Source organism: Agelaius phoeniceus, chromosome W, assembly GCF_051311805.1.
Source record: "Agelaius phoeniceus isolate bAgePho1 chromosome W, bAgePho1.hap1, whole genome shotgun sequence".
NCBI lineage: Eukaryota > Metazoa > Chordata > Aves > Passeriformes > Icteridae > Agelaius > Agelaius phoeniceus.
In genome coordinates, this window is record NC_135301.1 from 2,312,930 (window position 1) to 2,340,115 (window position 27,186).

Genomic DNA, 27,186 nt, shown 5'->3' on the forward strand with positions numbered 1-27,186 from the left:
AAGCAAGTCTCAAACTAGCTTCTACCAGTGACATGATGTATTATTTACTTATTTAAAGCTCTAAAAGAAGGGGGTGGAGAGCACAGGCACATGTAAAAGAACAATGGAACTACCAAGGCCTACATGGCTCTATTTTTATTTTAAAAGCTGAAACCGCCTCCCCACATATAAAATTTAGTAACACTTGTTATGCAAGTGCGTGAATGCCAGGCTTGTCACATGCAGGCAAACTTTGCATTTCAAAATAGCCCGACTAGTTTCCTTTGGAACAGTCTTGCACAAGATAATTTTGCTTCTGTAAGAAATACAGAACCATTCCCTTTATGCTACCCCTTTTCTGCCTCACATATCTGAAAGAATTGATCAGCAGCTCCTGCAATTCTGGCTGCAGAAATACCAGCACACTCCAACATGAAGGCAGAGAAGCCTCTTTCTCAAAGCCACATCCCAATCAATTCTTTCCCTGGTCTTGAGGAGACTGCTATTTGCCTATCAGTTAATCTTCATCCATCCCCTTTTCCCACCCCCTCACTCCATCCAGCCTAGCTGCACTCTCCTCAGTGCAGGTACACATAGAACAACACCCTTACTGAGCCCTTAAGGCATGTGCCTCCTCGTACTCCTAAGTCAGAGAAGTTGAATGTTTCAAAAACCCCCAAAATGAGCACCTTCAGATCTCTGCCAAGAAGAGCAGAAGACCTCAGGCCACCTCCTCCCCACGGGACTGGATGGCTGAGGGCTCTGGGCTTGCTGCTTTGGGGATCCCTCCACCTGTGGGCAGGTGTGGAGGCAGATGTGCCCAGTACTGAGCGCTGCAGGGACTGACCTGCTGCACACGGACACGCTGCTAAACCTGCAGACTGGGGGCTGTACAGGGGAAATGCGCTTTTACACACACCATGCCTTCGAGAACACCAAACTCTTACAAACTCAGATCAGTGACATACACTGTCTTCAAAAACATCCATCTCAAGGAGTCTCCACAAAATTATGGGAGCCCTTGGATAGCAGTTAACATCAGAGCTGAAATGCAGGTTATGCTTGGCAAAAGGAAATCCTGTGAACCTGGAAATGTTCTTCAGAATCATTTAATCATACTTAGAGAAACTCTGGCTGTGCATGCACTTAGTGGAGCTTTAAAAACTCCAAAATTTTTTTAAACTCCAATGTTTTGCTTAGTCACTTTTAGATCCAAAGAGATAAGGATCTATCGTGACTAAGCAAATTCCCAAAACACGCATCTTCAAAGAAGATTAGAATTATAATGAGACACTTCTAGCCAAGCTTTATGGAGAGCAGTAAAAACAATGTTCTAAGGCAGAGCCTCTTACAGTCGCTGTCATTTTATTCCAATAACCATTCCCCCGGTGACCTTCCCCATCCTGCACAGTAAGGAGAAGCACAACAAGAATACACAGCAATTAACTACAAGGAATACTCCAGAGCACACTGGCTGTGTTTGCCCCCTGGTTTTAGTTTAGCACGAGCCTTCTGGGTTTCATCTTTCTGCCTGTACTGAGTAACATCCATTAAGAGTTTTTCTCAAACAGAAGGAAGATTTTGACCTCACTGCCATACAAGTCTCCTGTCCTGTGACACAAAGTGTCCAATCACACAAGGATAAAGGAACATCAACTTCTGAAAAGAAAACAAAACCTTACCTTATCCTTCACCGAAAAGTCAAACTTGCAATCCATTGTGCCTAAGCATCCCAAAATCTCATTCTTCCATACCAAATCCCAGAGTCATTTTACAGACCTCCCATTTCCCTTCTAGTGTTTTATTTTGCAAAGGAAGGCTCACACTTCTGACTCTACAAGAAATGTAGCAAGGCTTTAGCAAAGAGCTGCTAGAGATAATGACTCACATCACAGACAGCTGCGAAGAAGTGCCTGTGGGTGAAAAAAGGAGTTAAAAATTATACCTCAAACCCCACCTCCAGTGTCTCCACCTTCCTTTACCATGTTATGTTCTAATAAGGAGTAACGAGATGGATTCCTTTTGTACTCCTGCTCTCTTGGAAGTCTCCCAGAGCATAAAGAATATTTTAATCTTCCAAAACAGATGGAAGTGTAAATATGGGGTTTTTTCCTCCCTGAGGCCATTTTTTTTTGCAAAGGTTAAATGAATGCTCTAACAGAATATGCATACATCAGCCCCTGGAGCTGAGGGACTGATGTATGCATAGATCTTCCTATGCCATTTCACACTCCCAAAATACCTTAACAAGTTCCAAAATCCAGCGGGGGTGGAGAAGGAGAGAGAGAACTCCATGACACCTGGCTTTTGGAAGGGAAAAGCTCAGCACAGTAGTTCTGTCTTAAATATTTCAGACCAAAATATTTTCCTTAGATGATTTTATTGATATGCCCCTTTTTTCTTTTAAAGATACCAGATTCAGGTAATCTCACAGCTCACAGTAGACAGCAGGCAGGTGGGAAAGCTGAGGAGCTGAATGCAGAAGCTTCCTTTCTTCAAGCAACAAGAAACATTTTATGTTTCTGTATTTGTACAATTTTTCCATTAAGCAACTATCTGATGAGAATTGTTTTTCACTATGACATTATAACTGTCAGGAATTATTACCAAGTCCTCTTATTAAGTAGCAAGACCACATCCTCGAAAAAGCAGCATTTCTCCATTTAAAGCTCCTGAAATATATACCCAGTGCATCCTAAAGACCACAACATGTAGGAATGGGTAAAAAGCTGCTGATTTTGGTGGAAAACCTGACAGCCTAATTCGGTCGGAAGCCATCAGGTACCGGTTGGCGGCGGAAGCTGCGGAAACTCTCTGGCACCCTCTGCTGCCAGGCACAGCCCCGGGCCCGCCCGCCCCGATGTAAAGGATGCACAGATACCCTGCGCCCACACCGGGCAGCCCAATACTCATTTCACACACCTGTATGGGCATCAACATCACGGTTTCACGAACGAAACTATCGACTATCCAGCATACTTCTGCTCTGCAGCCAGCAGTGACTGCATCTCAGCATTGCCCCCGGCTGCTCCCTGCACCCCACGGCTTTCATGGGAGCACACTTCATTCCCAGGAAAAGCATGAGCCACGTGGGCTTGCTGCTCTCTTTCCCTCCCCACACTGGTAATAACATTTCATTTCCACTACACTGGACAAACTTCCACTGCAAATCAGCTAGGAAAAGGAAAAGCAACAACAGAGTATGAACTCTCCCCTACTTGAGCAGCTGCCCTCTAGTCAAGTGGCTCTGGGAATTCAGTCCCAGAGGCCCTCCAGCACCTCCCTCGGCCAGGACGCACGCAGCACTCTCCCTCTGGCACATGTGCAAGTGCTGAAGAGGCATTCGGGAGCCAGATTATTTTTTTTTAATTGTTTGATTCATTTATGATAGCACCTCCCTTCAATGGATTTGTCTCTGCTCGTCAGGGGAGCCATCGGTACCAGAAGGGGAACAGGCTGTTAGCCAATCCAGTTCCAAGGCAGCACACATGCTGGAGAAGACAGCTCCAGATCCAGTTTTCCAACAGTTAAAACCAGACATACCATAACTCAAAGTGGACTAGAAAAGTGATAGCAGACTTAAAAGAATAAGTACAGGGTAAACATCTGCCATCTCTGTCACCTGCAAAGCCACAGCCACATGTGCTCTCCTCCCATCATGAACCACAGTGACAGAACACACGTGAATTAAAGAATTCAGCCACATTTCAAGAGCCTTGCTCACAAAAGGAATATACAGCATGACTTACAATCCTACCAGCAGCCTGGAGCCTGCCTTCCCCAGCTCCATCATGGGTCCTGGACACATGAAATCAAACCAGAAAAAGGGCTTTTCAGAAAAGAGCAGGTAAAAGCAATAAATCCAGAGGCAACCCATAACTAACTCCTATGCCATTAGAAGCACAGCTCCCTGACAATGAAAACATCTGCAATTTTAACTGAAAAGCAACTTACATTTTCAACTTCCAGACAGCCAAATTTTCACTTACTTCACCATTTAGAAGGCAAAATACAGTAGCCAAGGCACCCCATCAGCTCTATCTTTACAGGATACACACAATCTGAGTTCAGCCACTACCTGGATTCTTGTATGAAATTTACTAAGACACTTCAATTAAGAAGTTGGAAGGAAATAAATGTCAAACATTCACACATGTAAGCTGACACTAAATTCACAAAATCCCAATCTGCAGTATCTACAGTTCACATCACAGACTTGTAATTTTACAGAGCAAAATATAAAGCAGGTTACAGACCCCCACTTACATCTACACTAACCAGCCCCTTGTGCCCACCTCCACTGCACCTATGCAGATGAAATGCCCCACATTTAACCATCACCTCAGGGTGCTCACACTTACTAATGCACTCTACATTCTAGTTGCTCTGTGTCATTGCAGCTGTAATTCCATAAATTTCTGAACTATTAGGGGAAACATAGCAAACTATGAGGTTGGAAAAACCCTCCAAGATCATTGAGTCCAGCACAAGGCCCTGTCCCCAAGTGCTACATCTAACTGGCTTTTAAATCCCGCCAGGGATGGGGACTCCACCGCTGCCCTGGGCAGCCAAGCCAGAGCCAGGCAGCCCTTTTGGGAAGACATTTTCCCTAATGCCCAACCTAAACCTCCCCTGGTACAATCTGAGCCCTCTCCTCTTGTCCTGCCCTTTGTTCCCTGGAAGCAGAGCCTGACCCCCACCTGGCAGCACTTTCCTGTCAGGCTGCTGTGGAGAGCAAGGTGGTTTCCCCTGAGTGTCCTAAGATATCCTTACTTGCTATTAAAATGATTTCCTAAGTCAAAAAGAAGCCCAAGAAAATCAAACTCAAGAGCACTGAGATTTCTTTACTGTTACAATCCTCAGAAGAAAAGTACAAGTTTCTCCAGCGCTCCACACGGTAAGAGACTTTCCTTAGATTTAATCAAGAAGGAAATGCCTTTCAGATTCTGCAAGCCCACCAGCAGTGTTTTATAATGGTAAAGTTGATTAAAAGCGGGCACAACTTCCCACTGAGATGCAAAACACAATGTACACCTTGTAGCCAATGCTTCACAGTCAGGCAGGAACATAGTAACTGTTCTGCCCCAGTCTGAAGCCCTGCACAGCTCCACCACGCAGAGGCACAGCAGCTGCTGGGGCCACAGCTCTGCAATGCCAACGTGTTTTCAAATCACTGAACATTAACTCATTTCAAAGATTCAAACAAATTTAAAAACACATGTAGGGAGTATGTTTTGAACTCTGTTTTTATGGAAATCCTACTGATCTTGAGACCAATTTCCTTAAAATATGTTAACGGCCGCATCAATAGGATTCAGTACTAACTACACTTAGATTTAACTTCATGCATTTTGAAAGATAAAAGTTATGTTGCTTATGGTCAGCATCAAAAACTGTTCTTCAAAACAACACATTTGGAGAAAGAAAATAAAAAAGCTTTGGCATACCATATTCTGCACACAGCTACCAAAGGAATGCTTGTTGCAAATTTCACCCAAAATACTAAAGTTGATTAAACTTTTAATTGCTGCTTTCATGTAGTTTTAAGCTAGATAAACAAACTAATGAACAATTTGTAAGCATCATTAAATAAATACAGGAAAACCTATAGGGACGTTCATTCATACATTAAGAAATTAGTCATTTCAATAAAAGCTAAAATTGGCTACCACTAATTTCCAACAGATAAAACCCTTCTAAGTAGATTGGAACATTTGCAGCAGAGCACTTTGTCATGCTTAGGCTTAAGAGAGCAGGAATGTCAAGCCTGAATTAACCGTCAAAAAAGAAAATGACTGGGTTTGGGTTCATTTTAGCTTCAGAACCAGCTTGTCCCCCAGCTATTACCTGGCTGGGCTCTGCAAGCCTGGCCTTGAGCTGCTTCCTGGGCTGGCAGAGCGGAGGGAGGGAGCGGGCAGGAGCGCCAGAGCTGCATGGCAGCTGTGCCAGCGCACGCCCAGCACCTGCAGGGCCCTGGCCCTGCCCAGATCGTGTTCCAAGGATCACAGGCACTGCACAACACCCACCTGGCTCCAAAGATGTCCTTCTTGGCCAGATCAATGCCAGAAACCACCTTCACCCTGAGGATTCGAGACTCCTCCTGCGACAGAAAAGAAATGGGTTTAATGTTTATTCTCTATGCCATTTGGCAGATCAGCAGCTGGCAAGAGGTTAGCAGATAGCAGGAGTCTGTCCTAGGGAGGATTTGGAAAAGAACCACCTCTTGGAAGGCTTATCTGAATGAGGAGTATTCGACTCCAGTCAGAGCTGTTAAGAGTTCAATAAAGGCAGAGCAGAAGTAGATAACAGTAATAACATCATAGCAATAATACTGTAACAATAATCGCAATAAAAGCAGAAGAGTATTTGCTGAACAGGGCCATTTCACATCCTGAGTGATCCATATACCACAAATTCATTCTGCATTGACACTGAAACTCTTCAAACACAAGGGAAATTATTCATAACGTTTTAGTAATGAGAGATGTCTGCAGTGTAAAAATCGAGGATGCACAGTTAAAAATAAATACTTAAAATGAATTTTTTAAGCCTGTCTCACCACCTTGGTGTACGAGGAGAGCTGAAAATCAGCGTTCACTGACAGATGGCAAGTCCTGCAGATGCACATCACTGGAGCATCAGCCTGATGCTCAGCTTATCACTTCACTGCACGAAGCGCCTGAGGAACATCAGTAAAAATGGCCTTTTTTCCACCTTGGTTTTTTTTCACTGCGTTTGAGCAACAGGAAGAGGCCACCAAAACGAAACCTGGAAAGCCTTCTACAGAAACAGGTTCTGCAGTCCCCCATATCAGTGATACCTTCTCTCCTCTGATAAGCCTCCCAGAGCTGCAAGATACTGGATTCAATTACAGTAACTTGAGACTCTGTTCCTTGAAGCCTGTTCAGAAAACAATTACACTTTCCCACAGGTTTCTCCTGGTCTGTTTGCTTTAGGCAGCTGATAGCCAGACACAGCTTTGTGTCAGCTGTCTTGGCACAGATTTTTCCAACCGTGAGGAAGGTCAGGACCAGCCCCAGAGTAAAGCCATACCCGGGCAGCCCAACTCGCCCCTCTGGAAGGAGGCACAGACAGAGGATCAGAAAACAACAGTCCCATTGAACCTGTCTTCAGGGCAAGTTCCACCCTGGCACATGTCCTGCCTGAGGAACTGGGCTGCAGCAAAACAACACTTGAGACACAAATCCTTGCTGTAAACCTGGCCTTTGGTATTCTCCCCAGCAGCACTTAACACCACACAGTTACTTTCTAATTAGGGAACAGGATTTTTTCCCCAAAAGAGCCCAAAGCTTACCTGAGAGGTGACAAAACAGCATGAGAAAAAGAACAATCCAATGGACTCACAATAGTAGATATTTCCTAAGTACCATATGCCCAGTTTTCTAGAGCAGTTTTAATATACAAAAGGCAATGAACTTGCAAATTGTGATCAAGATAATTCCTTCAATAAGAGAAGAGAGCATAGAATAAAACACAAGCAAAAACTCAGACTGTTCAGAGCTCACTGAAGTAGAACTACAGGGGAAGTTGCAATAGTTGTTTCTATCTGAGTGCTACTCAGATTCCCTCTAGCAAAGTCCAACATCAACTTTGCTAGAGTGGCATCTTCCTCCTCCTGAGGGCACCTCTGCATATTAACCGATTCAAAAGAAATCAAAGAAAAACACAAACAAACAATCCCCCCACCATCTTTGAAAGAGAAAAAAATGCAAGAGGAGGTCCCAGTGCTGGAGGATCCCCAATTGAGTTCTGCAAGATACAAAAGATAATGCTGTAGATGATCTAAACAGATGCTCAGAAACATACCTGAAGGGTCACATCCACTTTAAGGATCCCAGAACCTATGACCCTGTTCCCTCCTGCCAGAAGGCTCTCAGCCCCTACTCAATATTCCAATTTAACAAGCAGAACAAGTGCTTTTGCAAATGTTTGCTCCAATTTTCAATATGCATACACATATATGAAATGTTTAAAAAAAAATTAAACCACCTCCTCAGTTAGTGATGAGGTCTACCATATGCATTAACTTTTGCTGACTCCTTGTATCTCAATTTCGCCCTTTATTTCCAAGTGTGCTGTGTCTTGGTAAAAAAGGAGTTAAATGATTACAGCAGCAGTGAGGTGATCTCACCTCATTGTCCACCAAAAATCAGATAAAGGATTGCTTGGCTGGGCACAGCCTGAGACTCACAGAGTACCAATTACCTGATGCAGGTTTCCACCCAGCCCTCTCTGAAAAGACTCCAAAAGAAAATTGGGATTTTGGTCGGTTTTTGTTATAAACCCAGGGCACCATGACAGGATCACTAACCACAGAAAAATTCTGTGTGAGAAGACCCAGGATTCAAACCCCAAATAATAAAGCAGAGAATGGGATAAGGAGACAGATCGGGAGGATTAAGAAGTGGGGATCTGACATGGCAGACAGCGAGGCTGAAGGATAACAAGTATATAGCTGGAGTCCTAATTTTCAAGTAAACAAACAAGAGCCAGCAAAGCAGGGTAACCAGGCTGATCAGAGACAGAGCCGAGCTCTGCGGGACTCGAGGCAGGGAAGCAGGTACACACACGGCAGGAGCAAGGCTCCCTGGGGAGGAGCCACACGGAGGGAAATGAGGGCTTCCTCCAGCACCCGTGGCTGACCCACCACAGACACCCTGCTGCACTCTAAAAAAGCACTTGCTCAATTAGCCCAGCCATACCTTCAAAAGGAAAGAGATGCCAGAAGCAATGGTGCAACTGTGAGTGCCCTCAGCTGAACAGCTTCAGGTCCCACATGAACTGACACTGCTGCACACACACACAGACTCACAGTCCAGACCACAACCCACTCCACACAAAAACTGCAGAGCACAATTTACTGGCAGTCAAGTACCCTGACTGAGACTTCCATCAGTGATCAATCACCTAACAAGCTCTTAAAGAGCAATTTCTCAACACAAACTCCTATCTTCTGACCATCCAATATCCTTTGAGTCAGCAAGCAGTGGAGACAACTGTACACTACAGGCCACAATCTTGGGATACTCCTTGACTTCTCCTGCACCCAAGAACCCAGCACCCACCCCCATCTGCTTATCATCCCACCCCATCCTTCCGTGAGCAGCCAAATTCTCCTCCTTGCAGCATCACAGAGATCAGGATGCAGGAAACGGCAACCTGGGAACAGTTAAGGAGAGACAAGTCTTCAGAAGCCACTTGCCACTTGAGTTGTCATTTGTCAAGGGAGAATCCTTGGTTCTGTCCAGAGTTGAAACTACACAGCAGAAAGAAATTCTCTGGTGATGAGACTAAACTATATTCACTTGTGCAGGAAGAGAACACCTGGCTGCAATTTTTGTGTTCCACTGAATTCCCTGTGTTCTGTAAAGCACATATCCTAAGCTGCTTTTTGAAGCACAGTTTGAAAGAGAAGTTCAGCTCACCCCACAGAGACATTTTTCTATCCATCCTATTTCAGCCTTGCCTGGAGCATACTGAGCCCAGAAGGGGCTCCAGGTGCTGCCACTCCCTACCCTGGGTGGCTCCTGCTTCCCCAGGCCAGGCTGTTCTCAGTGCAGCCCCAGAGCTGATGCTGCAGTTCCATTCCTGCCTCGCTCGGGTTTGGCCCCTACAGTGCAGAGCACAGGCAGGGATTCCAAGCAGCGCTGTCCTGAGCACTGTGACTCAATCCACTGGCTGCTGGGAACAGAGGCTGTGTGTGCAGGTGGGGATGGCGGTGGGGCTGGCAGCACTTTGGCAGCTCCCTGTAGACATTCCAGCAGCTGTCCCTGCCCACGCTCCTGTCCTGCCCCCAAACACGGCCTCCCCAGCTGCTGCAGCAGCCTGCCCTGAAGGGCCTGGTTACCTATTAGTGCTGAGCTCCGCTGCGCCGCACGTCCACACCAACTTCTGCTTTGTCCAATCATTAACATGAAGTTTACGTATTCCTGCCTTCCCAAAACATGCCAAAGGTTACAGAGTTCTCCTCTCTGCTGAAGGAGAACCTCTACACAGTTTGTGGTCTCTTAGCTGCAGTTCACAGTGCCATTTCAGAGGACTCAGCTTATTTAGGTGGAACCAAGCTGTGGAACTGGAAGCCTATTATAGATCAAAACCCAGACTTCATCAACAGTGAACAAACCTCAATTCACCTCAGAAAAGATGAAGGAAAACAGATGTATTTCCAGATTTAGTAGACCCTTGTACATATATTTATCTGTGTTATTCAGATTTTGTTAGTTCTTTGTTAAACACACACCACATTCACTTTCTCCAGTTGCTCTGGAAAGCCAAGTAATTTCTTAGACGCATTAAAGTACTGACATAAAGAAAACTTATTAAGTTCTCCCCTGGATTAGTGAAATACCCTGGAGCTGGGGAGTTTAGAGAAGAGCTGTGACAGCAGAGAGAAAGAATGAAGGCCAAACACAGCGTCCCGAGCTGCTTTCTCCCCTACAGGCAGAGTGAAATGCTGCCTGTTCAAAGGGTGATCCAGGAGACGCAGCTCAGCCAGCACCAGCTTCACCGACATAGAAGTGCTGTAAAACCAACCTGAAAGAGCTTTGCAATACACATCTGTATTGCACAGAAAAGAAAGCCACAGCAATCCAGCCTGGTGTAAGAAGGAAAGCTGCAGATGTCAACTTCCAACAGGACAAACAATCCCATGACACATGTAGCGTACGCATTAAGAGAACAGCCTGAAAATAACAATCGATGGGGGTATAAAATTAGAAGGTTGACTCGTTTAAATGAACAGACAAGTGTGAAAGGCACAACGGCTGGATCAATGCAAGCCAATATTTGAACAGCTGTCACGCAGACCAGGAAGATTAAACATTTAACGTGTTTTTCCAAAGGTATATAAACGCGTCTCCGAGTCAAACAGCCCGAGGCGGGCAGGTTTGTGCCCCTCCGTTCTGAGCCGCCCAGCCCGTGAGCCCAGCCCGGCTGTGCCCCCGCAGTCACAGCACAGGGGCACCGAGAGCTGCACTTACCGCCGACCCCGCGCCAGGAGCCCCGCCAGGCACCGCCGCTCGCCCGCCGCCTCCGCCCGCACACGCGGAAGTTCAGCAACGGCGGCAATAAATGACCATCGCCAAGGCAACGAGGGGAAAGGCCGGCGAGCTTGGGTTTCACCGGAGAGAGCTTCACCTGAGTCACGGTGGGGGAGTGTCGGTCGGGTTCAGTTCGGCTGCTTTTTTCCCTTCCCTCTCTGTAGAGACATTTTTGATTCCAACCCATGATAGGCGCCAGAGAGGTAAATTTCCACTAACTGCGAGGAGAGAAACCAGATCCCACTGGAATGTTACCTGCACATAGAGACTCTGTGAATCCGGTTTCATCCACTGAGCACCTCATCTCTAGTTTCATTATATCTCAAAGTTTGCAAAACATAACATACTAAGAGATAACAGATCTTTAAGTCAGTGTTTTGATGGCAAAACAAATCCAAATGGAAAAGACAACAAACCTTTAATTCAGTGTGTTAACTGTGGCACTTCTGGTTTCCTGAATGAAAATTCACACACAGAGCCCTGTGTGCTACACACCCATAATCACCCAAACACACACTGCTCAGAATTCTCCCCATTTGCGGGGGATAAATCAACCCTGCACTTGATTGATCTGCAGTTCCCAAGCCAAATCCACTGCGTGTCACCTACCAAAGGGACAGAGTTGGCCACAGCAAGCCTAGTAACCATGTTAGGCTTCTCCTAATCTCCCAGCAACTGAAACCAGGTTCAGTGGCAGAAGAGTTGAACTGATTCTTACTTTGATTTGGTGGATTGAACCAGTCCACTTATAGCTGAGTGAAAAAAAAGTGCTTTAGGAAGCTATTCCACAACACCCTCCTGCAGAGAGTATTCCCAAATTGGCTTATCCTGTTCTGACTGGCACCTCCCTAACATCAAACAATGCTGGGCAGCCCAAGAGGGAGAATCCAAGTGGGGTGCCCTGTCTGGCAGGCTGTCACCATCACCCCCAGTGAAGGCAGCTGAGAGCACCCCAAGGAAACAGCTCGATCTCTGATCACAGTGACTTTCTAAAGGCCATAGCAACAGAATGTGGAAAGCCTCCCTGTAATTCCTGCAATATCTTACTAATCTTGAAATTATCAGTGGCAATTTTGCCAACAATGTTTGATAAAATCTCAGTTGTGCAATGCAAACAAAACCATGCACCAGGGCTATGACCCAAATCTCCACTCGCCTCTGCAAGTTCAGCACAGAAAACAAACTTAAAAGGTCACTTGGTTACAACTCATCTGGCTCAAACATTAAAATCTCTTTTCAGCTTCACCACAAGCAGCCTAGGAACCCAGCTCAGAACTTGATTCTTGCATGTGTTCATCACACTCCTCACCAAATCCAAGAGTAAATCAAACTGTGCCTTTCCTTACCCACAAAGTTCTCAACCCTTGCTGCAGGATGCAATGCATTTGTAAAAACCCCATTATTTTCTCCACAGATCACAAAATTTGAGCAACTAAACCTAAAAGCTTTTGGAGAAAAGAAGGCTATGCAGTTTGGATCATAAAGACCCTCCTGGCTGAAATGCATTGGTCAGTTCATGGAGCATACCTGGTCCTCCAGAGCACTCCTGGCCAAGCAAGGATTCTCACACAGAAGGAATCATAAGAGGAAGCAAACACCAGAAAGCATTAAAAGAACTGCAGAGTTTGGAGAACTATGGTATTCAAAAGCTGATACAACAGAAAAATAGTAAATGTTTTACAATAGTGATTTAGGTCCTATTTCAGACCTCTAAAGAAAAGGGACTATATTCATGTTTTCCTTGGCTGGAATGGCATACTCAGCAGAAAAAACCACCAGGCAGAATTTCATCAAGACACCAGTTCGTCTTAAAGGGACACTATAACGATGCTGCTCCTCCAAGGGGACAAACCAGAAGGAAAGAGCACACAAAACTGGAATGAGCAAGTTGGAACACAGACACCAGGAGTGGTGCATAGGGATCAAAGGTACCCACACACCAGTGACAGTGCATGGGACCAGGAGTCCAGACACCCAGCCCAATGCCAAAGCACACCATTAACAAACAGGCTCAAACCACAGTGCTGCCTTCTGCATCCAAACTGAGCATTTACTGTGAATTTCAACAGAAAATTCCTAAAGAAAATCTGACAGAATATCTCTTCCTTCCCTCTGGGGAGACAAAAACCAAACTGATTAACTAAAACATCAAGGTTTGATTTCAACAAGTACCCCACTTTCTGACATGCACAAACTACCATAAAACAAAGGAATGATGATTCTCTGTGTAGGATTCTGCCAGTGCCAGGACACTGGCCCTGACACTGGCAAAAGAACAAGGCAGGCTGGGTAATTTCAAATCCTCATTATCCTCAGGTCAGGGCCCACGGGGATCCATTACTTTCCAGCAGTACTTCAAAACTTACTAGGCAAAAGAGAACCACTAAAAAGCCATGTCCTCAGTGGATGTGTGACAACCCCGTCCAGTAACAAGAAAGGGTCTGAATTCCCAATTAGCAGCCTGCAGCAAGGACTCACAGAAGGACCTCACAGGAGGACTTGCTTTCAAAGCAGCTGCTCTAGAACAACACAAAGGTTTTTATATTTCACTAAAGGAACCTCTGATACATTTATAATTTAATTATTCTTTTAAAGAAACATTAAACATCTTGCACTGGTGTTTTGTGATTTCATGAAATGCACTAGGCCCATAACATTCAAACTTCTAAAAAGTGAAAAATTATGCCTTACACTTAATACAATAATCTCCATTTTTTCCTGTGTGAAATGGCACACAAATCCAGTGTAATGCTGTATTTCAGACAATCAGTTCCCACAAAAATCCACCAATGCATCCAAAAGCCTCGCCCAGCGCTCAGCAGACACACCCACTCCCCGCCCGAATTCAGCAGCGATGTCACTCTGCTTAATGCCATTCCCAACTCGGGGCCAGGCCGGGCGGGGCTCGGAGCAACCTGGGCTAGTGGAAGGTGTGGCAGAGCACGCAAAGCTCCTGTGTCAAACGGGAAGTGGAGCTGCATTCACTCCGCTAGCCCAGCTAGTTGCCAACGGATCACACAAACATGTTTATGTAACCACAATCTATACTCTTGTTAGATATTTAATGATTCCAGACCATAAACCATCAGTGGCTGCACTGTTTAATGACAAAACACACATTCAATAAAACCGTAATCCAACAATAAACTGTGATTGGAGGCTCATTTCTAACCCAGATAACTCCAGGGATCGATTCCACAGCACACACCCACAGCCCAGAGCTGCACCACTGGCTGCTTCACCTGGAGAAAAGCTGGACAGGGAGCTCCTTAAACAGGCTTTGCTGGAAAAACCTTGAGAGAAGGAAAACTATGCCAACTGACATGAAAATGCCAGTGTCACCCTTAAAACCTGAAAGAGCTCTCAACTCCTTCAGTCTCGGAAAGACACAAGGCTCAGGTACACCTCAGGTACCCTGAGGTGACGGACACTCAGCCAGGCTGGGAGAAGCGTTTGCCAGAGGGAAGAGCTGGCTACACTGCAACTACTTTGGGACACCAGCACCCACAAGTCACCTCTCCTAACAGCCCACGGAGTGTCTGATGTGAGGCAGTGCTCTCCTTACTGCTCCACAGAGGCTGGAAAAATGCATTCACTTGTGCCTCAATGGGCAAAGGGTGCTGGGGGCAGAAGCAGAGAGGCTGAAGGAGGGGGGTTTGCTCAGACTGGAGAAGGCAGTAACTCCTAATTCCTATGGATCACAGCCTGACACCTGCAGGGAATTCAGCCTGTACTTTTCACTTTTTAGCTGTTGTAATAGCTTACCTGCAGTAGCTTTAGCTCAAAGCAGAAGTTGGGAATGACAATTTTCAGAGACACCTCATTTTCTGACACAGTTTGTTTTGTTGCATGAATCATCCTATTATCCAACCAAAAATTAAATTAGATCTTCCAGCTCCTGGCTGCAGTTAATAATTAATGTTACCATATGAGTTTCCAACCTCCCCTGGTGAAAAAATTCTTCCAAACACATTAACATTTCAGTGAGTGGTGATGTCAGTCACTCCAGCAGTTCACTCCTTTGGCTTCTCTTCTTCATCTTGATTAAGTTTCTTTTTCCAAAAGAATAACAAGTCAAAGCCTCTAGCAGTACCTCTTGTCCAGTAAGGCTTTCCTCCCCAGGAATTTCACATTTGGGGGAAGAATCACTCCATTACAGCCTCTGCCCCCCTGCCCCCTTACAGATTAGGGGACAAAAACAAGCCACTTCAACCAGTGAAAAGGCCAAGCCAACAGGGAAGGGATCTGCTCCCACCAGAAACATTTCGTGTCAGGCTTTTGGATCCTGGTTGTAGTCCTGGTGTTTCCAACCTACTTGCACACTATGTTCTACCAGCTCCTTCTACCTCTTCCTTTCCTGCTCCCTTTTTATTACAGCAGCCCTTGACAAAGCTTTGACTCTTTTTGTTCATTATAAGTATTTATTTGTGATATAAATGGATAGCCTAGGGCTAGCAGGCTCTTCCATCTGAGAACTGGTGTCTCACAAAGAACAGGAAAACTGTTCAGTTACTAATCCAGGCTTAAGGCTGACTAGACTTTGGCAAGTGAGCAGGAGCAAGCACAGCCCCTCCTGGCTGGAAAGACAAATCTTCTTCCCTTCTTCTCCAGTTCCTCCAGTAACATACAGGATATGTTATAAACAGCCAAAGATGAGAACAGAACTTAAGTTCATGTGAAAAATAATTGGAGTGAAAAAAAAAGGATATTAACAAGAATATGCCCAACGCAGGAGACTGAGTAATTCAGCTGCAGAAGCTCTCTCCTATGTATACATGCATTGAAGGTGCTTTTAAAGAGGATAAGTAGGCACTATCTTAATTTAAAGGCATTTTCTTCTTTTAATGGAATATGCTTGTCTTTCACACACTGTAAAAGAACAGACTCCAAAGTAAAACAAATACAGTGATAGTGATACTGAGTGCTTTTTTGCTTTGTATCAGTTCTGCTTATATATTGACGTGGAAGGCTTGGAAGTGTTTCAGGGAGGGTTGGAGTGTTGCTTGCATTGGTTGTTGGATTTGGAGTGGCCATTTGTTTTGGGTTTTTTTGTTGTATTAATTGTTTATGGGAAATTCCTTCAAAATCTGTGAAATTCTATCAATAAATGGATTGTTGACAGACCAAGCTCAGAGGTTAGCTCAGTCACTTGTTCCCAAAATGGTACTTGACACTGACTAGACTAAGAAACACTCATTAAAATATTCACCACTCATTATCTAAAACAAAGGCTGCACTTTGTGTCCTGCCAGGCATTCTGGATGCAAACTGGGGCTCAATGCCCCGAACAAAAGGCACATTCAGAATCCATGTTTTGCAGAAGCGCTGCAATAGGGTCAGTCATTCAGCATCCCAGAGCAGGACCTTGTCCCAGGGAAGCACAGATGCATGTTCCTCAAAGAAGCAGAACAGGAAGGGAGCAGAGGGCACAGCAATGCTGAATTCCTCAGGCAACTTACAGGCAGTGGCTCGGCTTCCACAGCAACCAGCTGTGCAAAGAAACTGTTGCTTCTACCTGCTTATTCCTGACCCTGTATCACATTGCTACCTGCAGAGATGATGAGGTACACACAGGGCTGGTTGCTCCTGACACCACAAGGACTTTGAGAGGGCTCAGTCAAGAACTTGGGAATAAAGAAGAGGATTTTTCTTCCAAAAACACAAATGCATATTACAGTGACTGAAGTACGGCAGTGAAAAGCTCTTGGGGTCACACAATTTAACACAACTCTGAAGAACAAACTCAGTTTCCTCCAGGCAGGTTTAAATGAACTCACACTCCCTTCTAGAAATAACAAGATGATCTACACAAAGTCCAAATCTGCTGCTAAATGGTGACCATGCTGTACAAAGCAAAGGGAGAAAACCAGCTTGGAGCTGCAGAGCCCAAACTGCAATGGCACAGAACTGCTTCCTTTAACAGGCTCCCACTGGAGATAGGCTGAGGCTCCACAACAACAGACAGCCTAACACATTCCATGAGATGGCATTTGTCCTGCATGCAAGCCCATACTGCAGCTGCTTATACTGAACACAGCAAAATCTGCTCCAAAGATCAGAAAACAAAAATGCTGGTAAGGAACTTGTGACACTAAGAAAAGTGCTAAAGTGGTCAGTGAAAAAACCAAAGTTGCCAGGCACAGCAATGCTCTGAGGGCAACTAAATCAAACCACACCACCACACCGGGGTCAGCAGTTTGGTTTGTGAAGACTTAGTCTGTGTTAAAGCACAAGACCCAAAATATGAATGAGGGAGGCTTTTTTCTAAAAAAAAAAGTGACACAAGTAGGCACATGATATGAGAAGGTGACCACAGGACTTGAAAACACCTTAGCTACAAACTCCAGAACTTAACTCTGCAGACTTTGAGGCCAGTCGCTAACAGTTGTGAAGGACCCATGGTTTCAACAGTTTCCAAAGGGGCTCTTGTCAGGATCTTGCATGAGGAGCATGCAGGAACATGGTGACAAGTGACCTGGCAGGTAATCCACACCCCTCCTGTAACCATTTAGCACAGTCTAGTTTATAATGTTTGACTTTCAAACTACAACAGAAACTAGTTAAGACAAAATCAAAACCTGACTGCAACTTGATTTGGCACAACCTCTAGTACAGCTGCAGGATATCCCTAGAAAAAACAACTCTGACCTTGCTCCCAGCCTGGTCAGACCTGCCCAGCACAGCACCTGCAGGACAGGGGGGGTCTGCTAGCGTTTGCTGCAACCACCTGTCCCATTCTGGGGTTCCAGAGTGCCACAGCCACCACCCTTGGGATGCAGCTGGCCCTAAAACAGGGATAAGTAAAATCTCAGCCTCAACACAGGGGAGGAAAATGCAACATGTTCTTTATCATGCTAATCAGAACACAGAATGAGAAGGCAGCTTCTGGAAAAGAGAGGTAACAGAAGCATCAGGATAATCCACTTTGTACAAAAAATAAAATTTGGAAAAAATATCTATAGTAATACCTTAAAAAGAGAACAATCCATTTAGGTTCACTGCCCCTTATGTCTCCTAAAGGCCCACATCCAGCTCTGGTTTCCAGACCTCCAGCCAGCCTCCCTGATGGCCAGGGGAAGCCTGTCCCTATACCTGCACCTCCAGGGAGAACCCAGCAGCACTGCTGGAATCCTGATGTCATGGGCACAACCAGAGAGCGGCTTCCGAGGAAGGAAAACACACCTCTGGCACTCTCAGGCTGCCTGTGCCATGGGAATAGCTGGTTTCCAACGACAATGCTCTCATCTCCTACAAGCCTCTTAGCAGCATGACTGGTAGGAGAGGATCAGCCCCAGAGCTGGGGGCGAGAAACAGCACCGGAGCCAGCCGAGGCAAGGACGGCAGGACGGGCACAGGAGAAACCAGCCCTCCCGCTGGGCTGGAGCGGCCAGGAGGCGCTGCCGACAGAGAAGGCAGGAAGCAAGATTCATCCCACCCACTGCGCTCCCAAAGCGCCCTGCTCCAACAGCAGGGACGGCGAGTCACAGCACGGACGCTGGCAGGATCCCGGTGTGTCACCGCATTGCTGGGGACAGCCTACCCTGCCAGGGAAAACCACACTGCAAGGCTCCCTCCCGCAGGGAACAGAAAGGAGAAGTGCCTCCTCGGGCCACGGTAGCAGGAGTGGTGTTACTCACACACAGCCCAGGCCAGGCATGCACAGGAATGCACCTGACCCTGAGGACTCAATGTTTTTCTACAGACACTGGAAATAAGGAATAAAATAGTAAATGACCAAATGAGACTGAAACAAACCAACCAGCCAGCAAGGATAAATGCAGAGGTCTTTCTGGCACCCACCCAGATGTGTGCCTCCAGCACTCATCCTACTGACACAAGCGCAGGCTGTGCAAGGAACGCGCCTCTCACTGTGGCACACAGCACCTAAGCTGCCCAACTCACTGCTCCTTGGATCGGGCAGCTCTCCATCCCAAGGGTCCACCCACCCAGTGGGACGGGTGTAAACTTTAGCACTAAGACTGCCTTTTAACAAAGAGGTAGGGGGAAGGCACATATGAGGATACCAAGTGAGGCAGGGAGGTGATGCTGCAACCCTGAACTCCAAACAGTGCCACCATTCCCTCAGCTATAAAATGGAGCTGCATCTACACCACTGCTGTGTGCTCTCAGTTCACTAAAGCAAGGCCTGTCCAAGACAGAGCATTTTCAAGTTCTTTCAGCTCAACTGTTACAAACAATAGCCAAGATTTTATAATACCTCAAACATCACTGTACCAAGAGCAGAGGTTAAAGAAGCACATCCATTGCTCATCGCTGCACAGCAAAGCTGTTGCTTTGTTAATGAGGCTGAATCAGCACAAGCACAAAGCCCAAACTCACAGTTTTGTCCACTCCCCACTTCTCCCTCTTACCACGCCCTTCACCACAAACAGCAGGAATGGTCAACTCAAGAAATCTTTAAAGAAAGGTTAAAAACTCCACTTATTTGTTAGGGAATTCATCTATTTAACATTCTGCTTTTAGGCAAACTTGTCAGAGACTTCATCAGGGTCAGGATTTTAGCCAAAGCTCTGGATTCAGCAGACCTACACAGCCAATGTCACAGCTTACAGCCACCAAAGAGCAGGTGCCCTACCCTCCCTTCACACACACCCTCCACCACCACCCCAGCTGCTCGTGCCACATACCTCTGACTTCCACCACCTTTCCAGAAGTTACTACAATTCAACAGCCCTGCAAAGACATGGGATGCTGTCCACAGGTGGTCCCAGGGTGTACAAGAGAAAGCCACATCTCTCTTTCAGCAGTGCAAATCCACTGATTTGGGTGGGCTGCTCCAGAAGCCATCAGCCTCGACTTCTCTACTCAGGTACAGGGTGGAGGTACAAGTAAACTATCCTGGGATCAACCACTGACACCAGCACCAGCTGAAGCTCCTCAGCATATAATAAGCACCAGCTGAAGGTCCTCAGCACAGATCAAGCACAGCACCACCTGAAGGTCCTGAGCATATAATAAGCACCAGCTGAAGGTCCTTAGCACAGATCAAGCACAGCACCAGCTGAAGCTCCTCAGCATATAATAAGCACCAGCTGAAGGTCCTCAGCACAGATCAAGCACAGCACCACCTGAAGGTCCTTAGCATACAATATTAAATATATAATATTAAATATATAATATTAAATACCAGCACCAGCTGAAGGTCCTTAGCACATAATAAGCACAGCATCAGCTCAAGGTCCTTAGCATACAATATTAAATATATAATATTAAATACCAGCACCAGCTGAAGGTCCTTAGCACATACAAGTCCAGCCCAGAAGCTGCAGGGGTGAATTCTTCCCACAAAACCCTAAGATGTAATACCGATTCCCTTCTGACAGATAAGCTCATTCAGCACTCATAGCATGCCTGGTGATATTTTCAGAACAAAACACAAAAAATCCCGTCAGAAATCTGTTTAGCCGTGACTCCCAGTGCAAGCCGTGCCCCGGGGGTGAGGTGCGTGCTCATCAACAGGTGTGGGGCTCACAGTCCATGTTTGCTTCCCCGGAAAATGGCCTCTGTGCAGGAGTGGAGGAAAACCTCGAGTTCCCATTTCTTGTTAAAGAGCGCTCTCCAGCGGCCAGCCCTTCACATGACACCCAAGGACCGCTTATCCCCCTTCCCTAAGGCAGCAGCGGAACCTACACACCACCCTCAGAGGACAGGACAACAGCCAGGGGACACAGCATCTCTGAATGGGGGCATAGCTACAACTAACATTCCTCGTCTCCCTCAGACCCTCATCTTACTACAAGCCTCCTTCAATGTCTTTACAATAATTTTATAATAAAACTAGAATTTACTTAGTGTCAGCGCTAGTGACCAAAACATGCCAATAACTCATCAAAAGCTGGTTTAAAATGCAGGCTGTTATAAAAATCTATTGACCTCCTGAGAACCACAGCCTATTTTGATATTCTGCCACACAAGTAGATATGCAAGCCCTGTCATTTATGAAATGCTTCCTTACCTGGACTTTTTAATCATCATTTAAGGTTTACATGCTAGCCCTGAAGTCAGTGCACTTAGAGTCTATAAAAACAATTCGGGGTCAATAAAAAAGTCACTATTCTGAATTGCTTATTGCTAAGACACTGTCAGTGCTGTGACCAAGGGAGGCCCCTCTCACACTCAGATGGCACAGTGAAGCTTTTATGTAACTGAAATATTCAGAGCAGAAACAACAGAGCTCTCATTTAAAGGGTCTGTGCAGTGGTGGTGACAAAGGGTGCATCTTCTCAAGGAACTCAAGGGTATTTTCACATAAAGCCTCCAGGTTTCAAGAACACAGTGGGCTGGGCAGGAGCTCATGGGGCCAGGGGCACATCCCTGGGCAGACTGGCCTCCCCACACTGCCCCTTTCCACCTCACAGCTGAGGAGCCACAGCCACCCACAAGCTGCTTCTCCAGCACATCAGTGCCCTGGTCCTTCATGCAGCACTCTTCCAGTGCCACAGCACCCGGAGCTCCAGTGCTGCCCCAGGAGATGAGCTGGGAATGAAGGGACGTGGCTCTGGAACCCCTCCCCAGCACCTGTCCTGGCAGGGGCTCCGTGGGGACAGCCTGGGCTCAGCAAACATCTCTGGCCGTGCCAGCACAGCGTGGAAGCCGGGTGAGCTGCGAGGTAGAGCCTCACCGTGAGACCACACAACAGAGAACGTCACCCAAAATCTAACTGCAACCATCTACAACACTGACACTGCCCAAACAACTCAGCATTGCCATTACTCCCAAAGTTTATAGTTTGCTTCAAATGCAAAGTAGAGAGATCCGGCCCTGAACTCCCACATGTCACTGCTGTCACCAAGTCCAGGGAGGGAGGGAAAATCACAGCCCTTTTCCTCCCCAGTAAATCCTGCTGATAATGAGCAATAACACCTTCTTGAGGCCTTTGCAGCCCCATCCCATGGATCTGTTAACATGATACCCGACTACTGGGAAAGAGACACCCTCAAGGGAGATCATTCCAGAGCAACAAATCCATCAGGAACATGTAAACATGAGGCACAAAAGCCAACCTCCCATATGCCTCAGTCTCAAACAGTTTACAGACAGTTTATCCATCACAGCACGAGCTGCATTTCACCACAGCACCACTGTAGCAAATCCTGGCTTACTCCTTACCTTGATGCCAGATTCAGTAAAGGTGAGCCTGTGCTCTCCTGTCCATAGGAACCATTTCCACCATACTCAGAGCTGGGTTTGTTTCCCTTTCCCCAAAGTGTGTCTCAGTAAAGCGAAGCACATGCTCCTGAGGTCCTGAAATCCTTCAGGATTCACTCTTCAGGCACAAGGCTTTGCCCAGCACAGCACACCAGAACAGTGATGAAAGGTTAGGCTACAGTGACTACACACAGAATTATTTATCTTGAGGCATATGGGATTGTATCTCACACATAGAGATATTTTCAGGAACATAAGATCCTTTTGACAAATTCTAAGGCATGACAAAATGTCATCTCAGTAGGAAGCTTCTAATTCCAATTGACTCAATCACAAGTCACAGAAGTTGAACAGAACTCAAAGAGAAGAATGCTGGAACTGCAGAGAGCAGTTTCACATATGAACCTCTTTTCCTCCTAATATTTTAAAGTATAGAAAGACACTCTTCAAGGATCTTTTTTCTGAAGTTCCACTTTCTTTAAAGCAAACAAGTTCCAAGGAGCTGCAAGTTTTGCTTCCATCCAAGGACACTCAGAAAGCAAAATGTTTGTGGATTTGTGTGGGCAACATCTGACTCTCAAGAAACCCAAACTGAAACAAACAAGAGGTGCACTTCATTCACAAATATTTTCCACTACAAAGGGCGGTAAGTTTTTATATACACTGATATTTAGAGATTGCATGAAAGTACCTAAGCTTCTAGGAGCCCGTATAAATACTATTTCACAGAATCACAAAGAGGTTGAGGTTGGCACGAGCCTCTGAAGGTCACCTGGCCCACCCCTGCTCAAGCCAGAGCTGGCTGCCCAGGCCTGTGTCCCAACAGTCCCAAACAGCCCCAAGGATGGAGCTCCAACAGCCTCTGAGCAGCCTGGCCCAGTGCTGAGGTCATCCCAAGAGTGAAAAATTGGCAGGGTATGAATCTGATTTACAACTCATTTTAACTAATTAATATAAAACACTTTACGGTTCAGGTTTACAAGGAGGCTGATCTATGAACACAACATCATCTGCCATGAAAAACTGCACTGGTTGGCTCATCCCCTGTGACTCAGTGATCCCCAAATCCCCAAAAGGCCTAGTGTTCCAACACCTGTCAGAGTCCTCGGGCAAAAGGAAGCCACATTGACATGGAAGGCAGCCCCGCGCACAGGGACGAGTGCAGGCCCACATCTGCAGGCACGCCGGCACACGCAGCCCGGGCCTGCTCCACGCCTAGCACACACACCAGCTGTGCAGCGGGAGGGAAGCTGTGCCTCTGCTCTGCAGGAGAGACTGCTGCTTCTCTCTCTGGAGAGCCACTCAGCGAGTCCGGCTCGCATGTAAATCACTGCATTTTCCAATCGGCAAATGTGCCAGCAGTGGAAGCATTGTGCGAGGCCAACTCAAAGCCCTCCAAAACCCATCTACAACAGATCTGCAAACTGCACTTCAAACCCAGGCAGGAACAAAGGAAATGAATAGGCTGAATATGTCCACGTACGTAACTCAGCCTCTCACAGCTCTCTCACAGCTAATAGAGCTCTGCTTTCCAAAAAATGATGAGCCAAGTCCAGGCCAATGCTAGAGGGAAGTCATTACCCACAGGCCAGCATGCAAAGAACTGTCAGCACACCTTCCTCAGCCCGCTTGAGCTTTCCCTTCACTAGAGCTTTCATACAGCCACCTTCCTGAGAGAGACCATCCTCCCCTCCCTCCGTGCTCTTCTCTGCCCGTTACTAGAGACTCAACAGTGGGTCAGGCTCTCAGGGTCATGAAACTACAGCCCAACAGGCTGTGAGGATCACCTGCACCTTTCTCCATGCCAGCCCCTCCCTCAGACCCTTTTCCCTCTTTCTTCCATCCTATTTCCATTTGTGGACTCCCACTGTAGTTTTAGATGGTCACTGCTCTTCCTGAGAAGCGTCCAGCATCAGCAGATGCACAGCAAAGCTGGAGACAAAGCACAATCTGCTGTCCCTCAGGCAGTGTGGCTGTGGTCATCACTGCAGCTGTGACATTGGTCACTGCTGAGAGACCAAAGCCTTTCTTTTCCCAGCAGCTCCTTTTCTAACAGCTTGGTTTTGCCTCGGGAGGTAAAACCACATCTCCTTGCCTACTGCTCCACAGGCCAAGTCCCCAGCATCTGCTGGGGCTGAGCATCATAGCAGGAACAGCCCCTGCTGTCCCAAGATCCCTCCACCTCCAAGCCAAGGTGAGAGCAGCCAGCAGATTTCTCCCTGTATCCATTTCTCTTTAGCATTCTGTGCAAGTACCAGCATATGTCGAGGCAGGAGGCAGGGACAAAAGACACAGCCAAGCGCACGCACAACAGAAAAGGCAGCAGCCAAGCTCCAGCGTGATGTTCTCAGCCACCTCCCTGGGACCTGGCAGGGTGGCTCCAGGCTTCCCTTCTCCTCACAGATCACACTTGCTAATATAAGCACAAAAGCACCTCCAACCAAATGTCTTGGAATGCCCATTCTGGGACAGCAAACCCCACTGCCTTTAGCTATTCCCTAAGCGTGTGCAAACCCCCCAGCAGCAGGCAAGATCACCACAGGCCCTCTGGAGCCCAGGACCTGACAGGATTGCTGCAGGCCCCCCGGCAGCCCCGGAGCAAGCAGGGCCCTGCAGATGGCCCAGCAGCGGGCCCAGCTACCTGCAGGGTGAGGCAATGCACCGGAGCTGGCCCAAAGCTGCTTGGGGACTGCTGCCAGCCACCGCTGTGCTCACGCGAAGGCTTATGGAAACAGCCCAGGGAGGAGAAGGTTCTCCTCTGCTGTTGTGCTCGCTATCTACATCACCCAATGCTCCTGCAACGCCCTCTCCTCTCCCCTACCTTCACACACACGCAGAGCATTTGCAATCACTCTGCTCTCAGCTTTATAATTTAACAACAACAGAATGACACCCCCCCCCCTTACCAAAACACCCACTCCTGCCCAGGAACCTCCTTCCCAATGAGAATTAAACATTACAGTCATCCAGACCCGGTGCCGCTGAAATACCCCAGGTAAGAAACACTGTCAGTTCCACAAGGCAGAGGATGTTTTTAATGTTTCTTCTACACTACATACAGACTGACACATCACCAGTGTCAGTGGGCAGTTTTCCCACAAAACCGGAAGCAATGCTGTTATAATTACTATTCACGCCTGTAAAAATAAAAGATATACATGCGCTCCTAACAACCGATACCCTGAAACCACAGCCCATAATGCAGCCTTGCCCATTGCTGATGCTCTATGACACTGGCTCCTAAGAAAAGGAGCACCTGACCAAGGCAATGAAACAAAAAGGGCATTAAGTAAGATTTTTAACATTCACCTAAAGTAAACTGGACTATTCTCCTAATGCCTGTATGGTTTGCTTGATTCTGCAGAAGACATCGGCTGATAAAGCCGGCACGCGGTGATTAGTTATCGCGGGTCCTACCCCGCTTATCAGCTCCATCTGCATTGGGGCCAGGCTGTGTCTGACACAGTACCCGGCGCACCGGCCCGGCGGCTGCTCCGCTCCGGCCCCGCGGCCGCTCCCCTGGGGACACCGGCAGCGCTGCGGGGAGGAGGCGGAGAGGGGCGGCCGCCCCCGCCCGCAGCACCGCCGGCCGCGGCTCTTTGTTCGCCGCCGGCCCCACCGAGGCACCCGCGGGCTCCGGGCGGCCGCACCTGCCTGGGGTGCGGGCAGCGCTCCCCGGCCCGGGCCGCCCCCGGGCAAGTGGCCGCTGCGGGAGGGGCGCGAAGCCCCGAGGGGCGGGCAACGCTTGCCCTCCCGGACCGACCGTCGACCTTCGCCCAGCTCCCGAACCTCAGCCGCGGCTCCCGCGGAGGGGGCCCCGGCACACCCCAACCCAGCCCGTCCGCGCCGACCCACCTCGTCCTCCGAGAGCCCGTACACGGGTTCCGTCGCCGCGGTCGCCATGGAGCCGCTCCCGGGCCCGCCGAGCCGCCCGCCGCCGCCTTCGCCCCCGCCGCCGCCTTCTCCTGCTGCCGCCGCTGGCCCGCGGGCGGCGGAAGACGCCGGGAGCCGAGCCCGGCGGAAAGGGGCCGGGGGCGGGGCCGCCGGGGGCCGCCCGCGCTGCCGCCGCCGCCGCGGGCCGGGGCTGAGCGCGGCCGCAGGGACGGGGAGCGCCGGCGGGGCGGGGAGAGCGCCGGGCCGGCCCAACGGCGGCGGGCGGGGCGCGGCACAAAGCGCGGGAGGGGCCCCGCTCCGCTCCCGCACCGCCCTGAGGGACGGGCGTGAGGGGGCGCGAGGGGCCGTGAGGGGGCGCGAGGAGGAGCCGTGAGGGGGCGCGTGAGGGGGCGCGTGAGGGGGCGCGAGGGATGCGCGCGCGGGGGGGGGGGGGAAGAAAGGGGGGCGCGAGGGATGCGCGCGCGAGGAATGCGCGCGGAGCTGGCGCGCGGGGGCAGCGGGAGCGTGTGGGTGGCGCCCCCCAGTGGGCGGGAGCGGCGCCGCTGGGCCCGGACCGCGAGAGCGCTCCCCGTGTGGGACAGGGCCGTGTCCCGGGACGCGTCCCCGTGCGGGACCGGGCCGTGTCCCGGGACGTGTCCCCGTGCGGGCAGCAGCCCCTGTCCCGGGCCGTGTCCCGGTGCGAGCCCGGGATGCGCAGGAGCGAAGCCCCCGCTGCTCGCGGCTCTCCAGAGCAGTCGGAGGTGGTCGCTCACTGTGGCATTTCTTCCCTCCCCATCACAAGTTTTAGGGAAACAAAACACCGTGCGCCCTTGGAGTGAGGGCACTTCTGGGCAAAATCAAGTCCCGCTTTAGCTCTGCATGAGGTTTTGATTTGGTTTGTGCCCCTGAGCTGGCTCTGTCCCCAGCCGTGCCTCTCCCTGTGCTAATCTCCCATTTATGATCTCTCGCTGTCTCCTGGCAGTACGGTGGTGCTTAAGTGGAGGCTGTTGAGGGAGTTCCATGGCACCGGTGCCCAGACACGTTTATGCTCTGCCACATTTACCTTTACGTGCACAATGTGTTATCAAAGGCACGTGAGGCTACT

The 27,186-nt window shown here is 48.3% G+C and overlaps 1 protein-coding gene across 4 annotated transcripts in view; it reads right to left on the bottom strand.

Annotated features, from left to right (window-relative positions):
- The window catches only part of LOC129132782 (E3 ubiquitin-protein ligase NEDD4-like), an 81,267-nt gene extending 55,013 nt beyond the window's left edge, over positions 1–26,254 (bottom strand). For 2 of the 4 annotated variants that reach the window (XM_054652202.2, XM_054652201.2), the window contains exons 1-2: positions 26,064–26,254; positions 6,006–6,079 (exon numbers count right to left, since the gene is read on the bottom strand). In XM_054652202.2, coding sequence (XP_054508177.1) covers positions 6,006–6,079; positions 26,064–26,111 — 122 coding nt within the window. In that variant the 5' untranslated portion in view covers positions 26,112–26,254. Of the gene's footprint in view, positions 1–1,661; positions 1,865–3,728; positions 3,776–6,005; positions 6,080–26,063 lie in introns of those variants that run through there. The other 2 variants (XM_077193156.1, XM_077193157.1) reach the window with 2 other exon arrangements.
- Between the last annotated feature and the right edge of the window lie 932 nt (positions 26,255–27,186).